General features: G+C 41.2%; 1 protein-coding gene across 4 annotated transcripts; it reads left to right on the forward strand.

Annotated features, from left to right (window-relative positions):
- Positions 1 to 569: 569 nt before the first annotated feature.
- LOC139646200 (dual specificity mitogen-activated protein kinase kinase 4-like) lies at positions 570 to 13,529 on the forward strand. 4 transcript variants are annotated; one of them, XM_071522139.1, is made up of 13 exons: positions 570 to 752; positions 2,726 to 2,761; positions 3,640 to 3,672; positions 4,990 to 5,092; positions 5,518 to 5,692; positions 7,315 to 7,434; positions 7,552 to 7,671; positions 7,776 to 7,827; positions 8,048 to 8,175; positions 8,890 to 8,967; positions 9,087 to 9,235; positions 9,457 to 9,502; positions 10,554 to 13,529. In XM_071522139.1, exons 1-13 carry the CDS (start codon positions 623 to 625, stop codon positions 10,665 to 10,667), a joined length of 1,284 nt encoding a protein of 427 aa, XP_071378240.1. In that variant the 5' UTR covers positions 570 to 622; the 3' UTR covers positions 10,668 to 13,529. The 4 variants fall into 4 exon arrangements, with proteins under 4 accessions (XP_071378240.1, XP_071378241.1, XP_071378242.1 ...); XM_071522140.1 differs by lacking the exon at positions 3,640 to 3,672; XM_071522141.1 differs by lacking the exon at positions 2,726 to 2,761.
- The last annotated feature ends 44 nt before the right edge of the window (positions 13,530 to 13,573 follow it).

Consider the following 13,573-nt stretch of genomic DNA (forward strand, 5'->3'; position numbering starts at 1 on the left):
GTGAAAACAGATTCAGATTCTCTATACACACCACAAAATATATGGTCTAGACTTAATACATCCAAGTGTTTACCTTTACCATTCTGTTTGGTCACTCATAAGCTAAGATAAAATAAGATGAAACTTTAATGATCCCAATGGGGAAATTGGGTCGCTGCAGCATATACACACACAGGAATATGAAAAGCACAAAGAACACAGATATATGAATTTACAGCAAATATAAATGATGGGTGAACTGTGTGGTGTATTCACATTAACAAGCCTACAGAATGCATACATATGTACACAAGGCGTCTGGGTGTGTACACGTGCATCGTAAAAACGTATACACCTCATAAATATATTGATTTTACAGATGTAGATAGCATATATGCATAATGTGGCGATTTGGATATGTGAGAGTAACATGAGCAAAATGACAATGTGCCAGTCGCATGGGCGTTCAAGCCGCCGTCAATTGCGCTATTTCCGACAGTGCTTGAACGCAGCATCAGCACAGACGTGGCCGTGGTGCAGCTGCTGCGTTCAAGTGGCGCAGTGTCCCGTCTGGAGGCAGAGAGGGCGAAGTTTTACTCTCTGCATTGCAGCCCGAGCGCTACTGCTGGAATCCAACACAACAATGGCGACTCCCAGTCCTGACAGCAACTCCACAACCTCCAGCAACAACAGCAGCAACATCGCAGGATCCGCGTCGCACCAGCATCACCAGCAGACACAGAGCCTGACCACGGTCAGCAGCAGCATGCAAGGTAGGCGACGACGGCTTTCACTTCACATTTTCTACTTCAACTTGAGACACTTGAGTTACTGGGGAAAGGTAGCTTGTAGCTCCCCCAGAAACTGAAACACCACAGTCAAGCTAGCCAGAATAACGAAATACGTCTTCCGGTCAGAACTTTCAAAATAAAACCCTTATTGCGATCTGTGTATTGCTTAACAGTTTAATGAATTAAGAAGCGGAAATAGAAAAATGTAAAGTTGAATGTAATATTCGAAAATCTGAGTGCATTAGCCTCATAAATGCACAATTCAGATTTTATACTTTTTTCTGTGTTTTTAATTGAAAGATGTTTTTAATTTTACTGACATGTAAAAATCACAAACAACTTCATAAAAAAAAGAAGAAACATCTGAAAACCTCAAATTTGTTTTTTATCATAGGGTCAACCAATTGAAGTTTTAGGCTTGAAATTCTATTTTGATTTTGAAATACAATATTAAACTGAGAAGCTGCACACAGATCATGTTGCAACATTTTGAGTAATACAGTGCTATGCCAAATGGACCAGGAGCAGTGCCAAATGCAGCAACAATAATCTTTTAGAAACAGTAAGAATTTAATTATGATTTTATGCAAATGCCCCGTTAAATGAATCAATTATTTTCCATTTGGCACTGTACTCTTTGGCACTTACTCAAAATGTTGCAACATGTCAAACTTTCTCGTCTTTTATTTTGAAGGCTACATCGCCTAATTTCCGGTGTTGTTCTAGCTTTCTCTGGCTAACTTGACGTAGCTCCCTGTAGCTAAGTACATGGCTACCAAGTTAGCAGTGATGCAGTAGCCTCTTTTTAGCTGATAAATCGCCAGGCCTGTCGTGCCACAGTGTGCTACTGTTTTCTTTCCTGCTACTCTAATGATTCTCATTAGAAACAAGAGCCATCCCCCCATAACTGTGACATTATAACGATGCTCTCAATGAATTTCCATGCATCGATATTAGCACCAGGCTGCTACAAGCACCACCAAGGCCTACACTGAAAAGTGTTTCCCTCTCTACTCGGCCAGGCTACTGTTTGCATGCATTGCTGTGGAAAAGAAACGTTATAATTCAATAATTACAGTGGCTAACGTCACCGTGTCAGTCTATGTGTTTTACACTTTGGATGCATTAGCTTTAAGCCTTTTGATTGCATCAAAATGACACGGAGATCCATTATCGGACACAATTTTTACTAGTTCTGGCGAGATTTCAGCCTTTTTAATAAGCACGTTAATTTGTCAGTATAACCAAACAGCCCACTGATTAACAACGTCAAAGTAGTTATAAAACATGAATCTATCGTTCGTTTATATAACCTACGTCTATATTTTGTGATATGGATGGTTAGCAATGCAGCGTATGAAGCTTCCGAGTCCTACCCTAGATCCATTATCGGACCCAAGCATGGTCGCTGCTAAAGCAAATAGCATATTATTGTTTTGGCTTCTTCGTCGGCTTTCAACCACTTTTCTTTCTTGGTAAGATGGGGATCGGAGCTACAGCATTGTCTGCTAATGCAAGGCTTATTATAAGCGTGGAAAAAAACACAAGAAACCATCCAACGCTAGCTAGGCGGATACGCCTGTCCGATTTCGCTACGCATAGATCACATTGAATTTGTACTCCTAAATATGTATATATACTTGCAAAAACTGGCACGTACAGTGGTTAACCTATTGACATACTGTGGGCTGCGTGTTTGTCGGGGGGTCTCGTCCAAATTTTGCCAGAAAAAGGAAAGAAACACGCCAGACAGGGACGTGTCCGATAATGGATGTCTAGGCGGTAGCTGTCCGACAACGGACGCGTTTACGGTTATGTTGATTGACACGGGCTTGTAGCAGCCGTAGCCTCATAAACAATGTGTGGAATGTCTTCAATGATAGTCAACAGATCTGAGTTGCATTTCCTAACTGTGGCAGATGTCTAGCATCAAATGTTTTATCTAAACCTTGCAGAAACCAACACCTGCTGGAGATGTCAAAGTGAAACAGGTATTCAACACTTATTGCTCTAGGTTTTAGTCTACTGCTGTAGGTTATTTGTTTTTATCCTACAATAGGTTGTTTGTTTACATCTTGGCAAAAAAAACAAAAAAACAAGCAATCCTTGAAATGTTTCCCATCCACCTTCATCTTTTATTTTATTTTATTTTTCCTGAAATTAGGTACATCATGCATTTATATCCACTTATCTGCATGTTACTCTACCCTACTTGATCCTCTAATGCAGGGGTTCCCAAAGTTTCTACATCAAGGACCCCTAAATAGATCCACATCACCCCCATTTGATAAGATTGTGTAACCCAATATGAGAATATGTTTGTTAGATATGATTTAGTGTGTAGGTGGGTAGGTAACAGTAGAGACAGTAAAACCTCTGATCAAAACAGCCATTCTTATACATTCTCTCATTGGGCTAGCATTTAGGGAATAAAATAATAATCAAATTAAAGTATTCCTCATTTGGCTCGGGACACCTTGGATCCCCCTCAAGAGCCCCTTCTGGTCCCAGGACCCCACTTTGGGAACCACTGCCTGATGCAAATTTCAATATTGCCCCAAAGGCCTTCTGATGGGTCTAATTTCCTGTTACTACAACACACCATTGACTTGTGCATACTAGACCTAATTTTGGGATGTATTTGGAAAGTATGACCCCAAACCAAGTTACACACATGGTTGTATGGTGGTGCACTCACACACACCCAGCAAAATACGGTGCTTTAGTCACCAATCAAAGCAGTCTCACTGTAATCTATGCATTCCCCTTTCAGCAGCGACACTAGCTGGGACGGCATTTGTTTAAAACACCCACCGATACTCAAACAAGCCCAAAGGACATGTAGTAAAATGTTTTTTCTTTACTTCAGGGTTTCAGATAAGCCTGTCTGGAGTGCCCCAAAGTAAGCAATAGAACTCGCACACATAGCACACCGACCTCTACTCTTTGTGGGTACATCTCAGTAGTCTAACGTCGCTTCCTTTCCTTAGTATCCTGTATCCAGCCACACTGATATCAAATGATTGGGTAAGGGTGAGGCAAATCGCTGCCTGGTGATCGTTCTCCGTTGTTATGGAGGTCCAGATTCTTGATGTGTTCATCATGTTGATTTAAATGGGATGAAACGGGGGAAAGGAAGCCACTGTATACTACTGTAACAGCCTGTGTGGTGCTCTGGTAGTTGGGAGTCTGTCCACTGTTCACTGCTATTAACTAGTGTAAACTCAGATATGGGCGAGGAAGATTCATTTGCACCGGGGCTTAAAGGTTAAGGGATTGGTTTGCACTCAAGATTTGGTCAACTAGGGCATGGCAAAGAAGACTCAACACTTTCACTCAACACTTTTCATAATAGCTAAGCCTAATTGTTAATTATGATTTGGACATATATCGAAATATGCTCCAACAAGTGACACCTTGGAGGAATTCACTGGCAATTAACTTACGCTATCACATGATTTGATTATAGTTCCATTTGAATCAGTTATCTGACATGTGAATGAAGTGTTAGCCAAGTGTTGGGTCCCTTTGATATCCTGAGGGAACTGTTCAAGTTTGAGCTGCACATTTCCGAACCTTATCAATGGAATTGTCTCGTACAGGGATTCCCAATATCAGCCTCCTGCCGATGCATTCTGTATAGGTTTACCTTACCGCAACAGCCAACAATTCAAGTAACCTGCTCAAATACGATATTAGTTTGGAAGAAACTAGTACGGCAAATGAATTGGTGCCACAGACTTGTCTGAGCATTGGGAACCCCTGCACTTCTGGGCACTTTGTTTGTGTTCCAAATGCATTTTGTGCTTCCTTTTGATCTTGAGAAATTGCTTGAGAAAACCCAAATGTACCTTGGGTCAACCAAACTGCTGCTCATAGACTGGATGTCTCCTAGCATGAGTAGGTGGAATCGTGATGCCAGAAAGCAATTCTCCAGACCAGTCTTCATTGACCTATTATACCATTGTACAACAGCACAATAATACTGTGGCTGTCAGGTCATACGGAAGTTTTGCGGCATAAATAGCTCACTGCATATGCACACATTATTTCAAGTGTGTAGGGACTGTAGTTACTGAGGTAAGACGAGACATTTTATCACACTGTGTCTGCTGCATATCCTCACACAGTATCATCTCTTTGCACTAGTTGGTTGATAGCCACAGTACGGTGTGCATGTTGTGGGAATTTGGATATGTTGATGTCTTTGTCCTGCCAGGTAAACGCAAAGCTCTGAAGCTGAATTTCGCGAACCCTCCCGTGAAACCGGCCTCTAGGCTTCCCATCAATCCGCCGGCTCCCCCCTTCCAGAACCCACACATGTAAGTAGAGACGGTCGAGGATGGGATCTCACTACTACTCTGTTGGCAGTTTTTGGGCCAATGTATCCTAGAGTAATGCAATTATTGCTGCCTGCGATGACTGAGCATTTGTACTCTCTGCATTGTTTGGTTCCTTGAAGGAACTGAATAGTAAAGAAAGGAGTGAGGGCGTTGTTTATATGTTTCTGAATCAGAGAAGCTCAGGGATTACGGATTAATTATTCACCACATCCACATTAATGTATAATGCATGTTCCTCTCTCGGCCCCAAACTGTCCTCTCTTGCTCTCCTCCCTCCCTGTGGCCTCGTTCTCCTGTCCTATCGTATTCTATCCTATCCTATCCTATCCTATCCCATCCTATTCTATATGCTATCCTGTCCCGTCCTGTCCCATCCGATCCTGTCCTCCCTCCCCGTCTTCCAGAGAGCGTTTGCGGACGCACAGCATCGAGTCGTCGGGGAAGCTGAAGATCTCTCCGGAGCAGCATTGCGACTTTACAGCAGAGGATCTGCGAGACCTGGGGGAGATCGGGCGCGGGGCCTACGGCTCCGTCAACAAGATGGTCCACAAGCCCACGGGCCAGATCATGGCTGTCAAGGTGACCCGCTAGACAGAGTCTGACAGTTCGTAGACACACCTCGCTTGAGTTCCCTTCATCCAAAATATGAGATTCCTTAGCCCAGAATACAGAATCTAGTGGTTATTTCTTCCTCTAAGGCCATGTTCAAGATACATTCAGTTGTGGTTCCTTAGTCCAAAATACTATATACTAATATAGTATTTTGTATACTATACTATTCTTCTTTTTTCAAACTGCCACCGCAATTTTGCGATCAAGCTAATGGGGAGCAGCCGCAAGGCAGGTGGAAGACAGCCACTTTGGGAAAAGACGCTGTATCCAGCTTTCTAAATTTGACAAAAATTCAACTTTTTGGAGGATTGTACATAACGTGAACTGCATTTTTTTGCGAGCCGACCAATCGCAATGAAGAAGAGGTGGAGTTTCACACGATGTAGGCAGCTGAGTGGCTCCTCTGTGTTCATCACCAAAGCCAGTGCATGCAGTCTTCTCTTTGCCAGTCAAACAAAACCCACAGAAACCCAAACCAACCAGCACTACATGCAACATGCACGCATGTATCTATTGTTCGTTCTTGTAAACTATATCTGTTTTACCATTGAAACAAAACCGCACATCGTCACCAACCAAATAGTGTTTGAAATGACAAACACAAACAAAGTGCATGTTATCGGCACGAAATTTGGTTGAAGCAGAACTTTTTCCGCAAAAAAAGTAGGAATGTTATGAACGAGCCCATAGGTGGTAGATTTGATTACAAATTTTATTGTTTGCTCATTGATTTTAATGAAAAGGACACTCATTGCATGTTCCAGCACTGAGAGAGAGCGAGCTGAGCATGTTTCTTGTACTCAGCACACCAGGCATTGAAAGTTAAAAATATGTCTAATTTATTTATAAAAAAAAAAAAAAAAGGGTGCAATGCCTCAAACAGGTTTTCAGTGTTCTCATAGGAACAGCAGGAGCTATAACTAGTGGCTTGTCCAAGTTTCTGCTGAGCGCTGCAGGCTTAAAAAGAGGTGCTCGGTGGTCACACGGTGTAATGTTTGCTTTGTGTTATTCTTGAGGCCTGAAACAGCTCAGTCCGTGTTTACGATCGGCTCTCTCTCAAATCTGGAATTCTCCGCAATGAAAGGGAGGCTGATTTTGTAGTATCAAAGGATGCTTGTTTGAGCTTACACCTAAGTGAACTTGAGTTTATCGTAGCTCTGATGATGTATCCAGTGTATCCCTAGACAATCATCTAAGAGGCTCTCACTGTCACTGTTTCCATCTTTTCTTCTGGCTGTTGAAAAGTGAAAGTAGTTAATGTCCTCCAATTTGAATTAGAACTCAAGGACATTCAAATTGACCATAGAAAAATATGGATGAAAACCAAAACTCACTTGCGTTCCTCTGTAATAAATGAAATTTGCCCTTTCCCATATTGCACAAAACATTATCGCAATTAATTTTTCCGTATTTTTCTGTATTGTCACGTTTTTGTATTGCGATATATTGAATTTTGATATATCGTCCCATCCCTACAAAACATAAGGATGGTTTTGAATGATCCAGAGCTGGTCTAGAGGGTCTAGATGTGTGGTGTGAATAAGCCTAAAATCTAAATGTGTTTTTTTTTTGTGATGTGTGTCTCTCAGAGGATCCGCTCCACTGTGGATGAGAAGGAGCAGAAGCAGCTGCTGATGGATCTAGACGTGGTGATGAGGAGTAGCGACTGTCCCTACATCGTTCAGTTCTACGGCGCTCTCTTCAGAGAGGTCTGGCACACACTCTGGAGTCTAATATTCCATTAATAATCAGAATAATAATAATAATGTCTCTTGTAATCACCTAAAATGCAATAAACCGGACTAACATTTAACTCTTTCTTTCAGGGTGACTGTTGGATATGTATGGAACTTATGTCTACCTCATTCGACAAATTCTACAAATATGTATATTGTGCATTAGATGACGTCATTCCAGAGGAAATATTAGGCAAAATAACATTAGCAGTGAGTAGATGCTTGACCTTCTCCTTATACACTATGCTTTCATAATATGCATATCATCGAAGCATGAATAGAGGTGATCAGTTGATGTGTTTTGTCTCCAACAGACCGTTAAAGCACTGAACCACTTAAAAGAAAACTTGAAAATAATTCACAGAGGTAAGGATTTGTTTTGTTATTTTGTTGAAGTGTATAAAGTACTTGTAATTTTAAAATCCATATCTAAAATATAATCTAAAGATGCTGAATATCGGCTATCAGCAGCTTCAATCCAACAGTATTGTTACTGTTATAGGCCTTCAAAAACCCATATTGGTCCAACCCTACTCAGAACAATGCTTCACTTTATATATGAAATTGTCCTTTCGTATGATTTTAGACATCAAACCTTCCAACATTCTAATGGACCGAAAGGGCAACATCAAGCTGTGTGACTTCGGCATCAGCGGCCAGCTGGTGGACTCCATAGCCAAGACCAGAGATGCAGGCTGCAGGCCGTACATGGCGGTAAGCAACCAGCAGTCGCAACTGAAACATACTGTACATATGGGAAACCTATCAGATACACACTGATGTCACTGTGGGAAATGCAAAATGCCACTGAACACATGCCGCCCACTCCCACTGGTCATGGACTTTCTGGAACATCATGTGATTCTCAGAGGTAAATTCCAGACAGGGGAAGTCAGGAATGTCACTTTTTACAACTTGCTTCACACATTCATTGCATCAGCTGATGGTGTTCAGCTGTTCCACAACAAACTCAGCTATAGTGGAAGCCAGACTGTTTACCGCTTTGCAACTTTTCTGAGCTGAAAAACAACATTAATAAACCAGGAAGGACGAAAGTTTTTAGGTGCTGGAAGTGCACCAAGTTAGTTATGGAAAGTCACAGAAAAGACATTGGATATTTCATCAGGGCCATGGTAGGAACTCTGAAAGTATCAAGAACTAAGACGGGCTTCTATTAGAGAATATCTATTGTCTGCAACAGTGGATTTCATATTTTGAAAGTGTTAATGTCCTCAAAAGTTCTCTCCACTTGGGACATCTCCTTCACCTGGGAGCAAGCAAGTTGAATCCCTACCAGATTCAAGGGTGCTGTTCCGTAGCTGACCTCTGACCTCCCTGAGGACAGAGGCAAGAGAAAAGAGAATCTGCCCTCTGGGGGTCGGTAAAGTATCTCAGTCTCACAGGGTCTGTTCTTCTGTGTGGTTTCAGCCGGAGAGGATAGACCCCAGTGCTTCCAGACAAGGCTACGATGTCCGATCTGACGTATGGAGCTTGGGAATCACCCTGGTAAGACAAATCATGTTGTCACCCTCAACATGAAACCTTGAATTTGTTATGTCTGAGGAATTTTGCGTGGATGTACAAATGGGAAATGAGCTTAGTCCTTGATTTGCACTTGGTTTCAGTATGAGCTGGCCACAGGAAGGTTTCCCTACCCGAAGTGGAATAGTGTTTTTGATCAGCTGACACAAGTGGTGAAAGGAGAACCTCCTCAGCTCAGCAACTCAGAGGAGAGGCAGTTCTCCCCCAAATTCATCAACTTTGTTAACCTATGGTAAGCATCACTCACTGTTGTATTATACAGTCATACATACCATCAGTAGGGGTACATCATTTTATTATGTATTATGTTTCCAAGGAACATGCCATTGCTCAATAACTACTAACTGAAAGTGGAGAGTAAGTCTGCCATTGAATGATTGATTTTCCTCCCCTCTGCTGGTGGATTGTGTTTTGTTGTTGTGCAGCTAATTGTTTCTTTCTTTTTCTATCCAGCCTTACAAAGGATGAATCAAAAAGGCCAAAGTACAAGGAGCTCCTGGTAAGTTCTTGTAGTAGTTATATTAAAAGCTGAATGTCGAGCTCTCAGTTTGGATTGGCTCACTTTGGAAATATCAGATAAACACACCTTTGACCGCTTAACAATTAATTTAATTAATGCGCTAACCCAAAATCACCATTCATACCACTACTATTTTGCTTGGTAGAAGAATAACTGCTACTAGTACTACTAGTCCACTACTGCTGCTATAAAAATCATTATTGCACCTCTCCATTCTTTTTTTATTACAATGGTCAGTTACTGCTGTTTTGTAGAAATTCACTGGACGTGGTGCCTAACAAAACCCCTCAGCTCTTAAGTCGTTCTACTTTTTAGCAACCTCGAATTTCTATTTCTGTTGAATACATGCAGTACTACTGACCTTATTTCCACAGTGGCCAGTTTGAACTTACTTCACACTCTGGGGGAAATTCTACCCAGAGGACCTAACAGTTATCCAATTAGCCAGCAATCACAGGAACAACAACTATGCCTGCTTGAATTTAGCAGGGACGTTAGCTAGCTTACTAGCTAGTTAGTTACTATAGCTAGCTGCCTTTTTTTAATTAGCAAACAGCATAATACAAACAATTAGACATTGTGGGTTAAAAAATTCTAAATAATATATTTCTTTCAGATAGTATTGAAATACATTTAAAAGTATGTATGTGATATTTCCCCAATGAAATAAGTGTATCATTTTTACCAGTGATATATTTCTAGCTAGCTACCTAGGCCAGTAGCGGTAGCTAGCTATCATGTGCCAAAGATATTACCTTAAAATGTGAACCTAAATGCCTCAGGATTTTTGAAATCCATTTGTTTCTAACACATTGTTGTGCATCTTGGTACACAACAGTAGGACATACAGTAGCTGGGCTATTCTTGCTCTTTAGGGTAGTTTCTCACTGTTAAAAATGGCTGCCATTGGAATAATGTCCATTGTTAGATTCAAACTCAGATGTTGCCCTGATAAGATTATTTTAATGAAGGAATTGTGTTTAAAATGTTGCTACACATACAATATATTGACCACCCATGTCTCCTTCAGAAACACCCATTCATCCTGATGTATGAAGAGCGGTTCGTGGACGTTGCCAGCTATGTGTGTCGCATCCTGGATCAGATCCCTGCCTCTCCCATCTCCCCTATGTACGTGGACTGATGGAGTTAGGTGGGGTGGGTGCGCGGGTGGGGGTCACCCACCACGGCAACACGCAGTGGGTGGGAACACTAAGCTTCGTGACGCGACGCATGACATCTTAGCCCTCAAGAAGCAGAGTTACGTAGGTTCACCTGTTTCTTCACACGTTCCAAAGAACAAAGGAACAAAGTCCAAAATTGCCCGGTGCAATGAGATTATTATTATTATAATTATTAAAACACACCGTTACGCTTCCCATCACTTCATTCAACGTCAGTGAAATGTAAAGCATCACCCATCTTCAGACAGCAAAAACTTGAAGACATAACCTTGTCTTAGTAAAAATGCAACGCTCATCTTTTTTTATGTGAGGAAAACGGAATAGAGTATACATATATGGTATATATACTTGAACTCGATGTACACAAATACAGAATCTACCAAATAAAAATGTTGAAAAAGTGAACAAAAATAGCCACCTATTGGATTGTACATTGTGGACTGTATGTATGCATTTGTGTGTTCACCTCTGAATTGTTGACATAATGTACAGATGTATGCCGATAGACCTACTGTCTAAACACACACACACTCTTATCACGCAGTTTGATGTGGGCACCTTCACTCACGGTAAATGAATGCAAACGTGTTTTTCTCCGGAACGCTGAAAGACGGGGTTGCGTGGCTTTACTTTATTTTTTTTTATTTTGATTTTTTTTTTTAAATATGCAATCTGTGAGAGTTTATGTCTTGATCCATGAATCGCGACAACACACATTTCTCACATTTCTCACATCCGATGCTACATTTGCCTGATGTGAAGTCGCTCTAGGACACTCGGTCCGCTGATGTAAATGTGTATGTATATAGAGTACATCTTTAATCTGCTGTTCCTGGCAGGTTCTGCTCGACGGTTAAGGCTCATTCCCAAACAGAGAGATGGTCTTGTGTGGTGACATGCTGTAAAGCGATGCTCTAACTATCCCCTAGTATTTACAGATGATGTGTCAGGAGATTACAGGTTGAGAATGAGCCTTAACGCTCCTCTGCAGCCTGTCATAGCACTGTACAGTCGAACTGCTCATCCACGCTGATCACATAGATCCACCGCGCTGCCCTACAGAGGCAAACAGCAGTAACTACTTTGTGTGTGTGTGTTTTTTTAAAAGTCAAACGACCTGACGAGGGTTTCGATTTCCCCATCAACAAACATTATACTCATAAATGCTGCTAAATGATACGCTATCCACTTCTGTACCAACAATGCAATTGTCGGGCCAGGAGGGAAAACACGAATTCGACTCCGCACAGTTACTGCTCTTTGGCTCCGGGGGGCCAACGCGGACTCAGCATGTTCCTCAGTGACTCGGCATGTTTCTCTCGCTTGCACTGATGATGGAATGTTTTCCCACGCCGAACCATGTATTACACTCTGTGACGATGTGTCTCCAATAGTCTGAAACGCAACCCCCTGACCTGTTTTCCTTCATCGGCGCAGAGACACTATTCTCATATCTGCGCTGACGGAGGAGAGGTCGCGACTCGAGACTATTGAGATGCACCCTCTGCATCTTTCTCTCTCTCAGAAAGCCACGTCTACCAGTCGGGGTCACTCACCCTCAATATGTAATTTAGTGGAAAACAAAATCATCACACAACTTGGAGTTAGCTAGTTAACCAAATTGTCTGTATGGTCTGTGTAAAGGGGGAGGATGGTAGTTGTTCAAAATGGGGACGCAGTAGAGGCCTGTAACTGCCTATAACGTAACACATGCCAATAATGTCATGAAATTCAACATAATAAAGCATAATATAAGGAAATAAAAAGGCAATCATTTTTATAACTTAAGTCAACCATTATGATTTTTGACAAGATCAATTGGATGATGGTCTGTTCACAGTTAAAAGAAACGTTTACCTAGCAAAGAGAAAAGGGCTTAATATGCAACCTTGTCCATCCCACCCCAGCCCATTTTAGAATTCTATATTAAATATCAGGTTATTTGATCAAAATATAAACATTTAGTCTAGTTGAATATTACTGCTATTGCTACTCTTCTAACTTGACAGATAAAAAGAAAAGAATGTATATTTTTTCAGATTTTTTTTCCCCATTATCGGTTCAGGTTATTACAATATCCAGGCAAAAAATAGTCACAGATGTAATAACCAGTCAAGAATGTAATATTACGTTATTGGCAAAAATATATTACAGTATCACTTCAAGATTTTATTGCATTTTTAGCTTTGTGTTCCACCATAGGGTATATTACATGTAGTTTTATTACATTACTGGCATTTGTTATGTCATAGGTTATTATGTTATCGGTCTCTACATATGTCAGCCATGTTTGAAAATGGCCACCAGTGTGTGGGGCTGTCAGGGGGCGTTCAGGGTCACTCGTTATAAACCGAATTGTTGAATACCTGTGGCTTTTACACAGGAGGGTGGGACATTACAACAAGCTGGTAGAGATGCATTGCAGACCAGACATGATTCTCTCACGCGGTCCGATTGGGGAATTCTGTCGGCTCTTTCCTTTCCATTTCTATCTGTATTGCTATCAAACGATGCAACCCCTGAGAAAGCCCACAGTCTTTTTCTTTTCGACACGACAGAAGGAGCTGTTTCACTACAAGTAGTCTCCCGTCTGTTTTTTTCTCATGGGATATGGATCCAGGAAGCTAACTTACCACTGGTGAATATGAATCTCCAGGAAGAGTACATGTTGTATAAATTGCAATTTACTAGAATGTTCATATTAGATTATAAGATAATATTAAGGGCAATGAGTATTATATTGTATCTTTATCGAGGGTTAAAAAAATAAAGTTCACATTGAAAAAGATTTGAAACCTGTACCGTGTGCTTCTTGTGATTTGAACATGAATTAAAGGTCATTGCAGAAATGATTTTGCTGTGATAA

This window comes from Centroberyx affinis, unplaced genomic scaffold (genome assembly GCF_046629955.1).
Source record: "Centroberyx affinis isolate AG114_WGS23_722 - 3 ecotype Tasmania unplaced genomic scaffold, CSIRO-AGI_Caff_v1 ptg000955l_1, whole genome shotgun sequence".
Taxonomy (NCBI): Eukaryota; Metazoa; Chordata; class Actinopteri; order Beryciformes; family Berycidae; genus Centroberyx; species Centroberyx affinis.

Bases quoted from the DNA above. Each gene is read 5' to 3' on its own strand.
- LOC139646200 (XM_071522139.1), top strand. From the start codon at position 623: ATGGCGACTCCCAGTCCTGACAGCAACTCCACAACCTCCAGCAACAAC. The intron at 7,672-7,775 runs GTGAGTAGATGC...TGTCTCCAACAG, and splicing joins TAGGCAAAATAACATTAGCA to ACCGTTAAAGCACTGAACCA. The intron at 8,176-8,889 runs GTAAGCAACCAG...GTGTGGTTTCAG, and splicing joins GCTGCAGGCCGTACATGGCG to CCGGAGAGGATAGACCCCAG.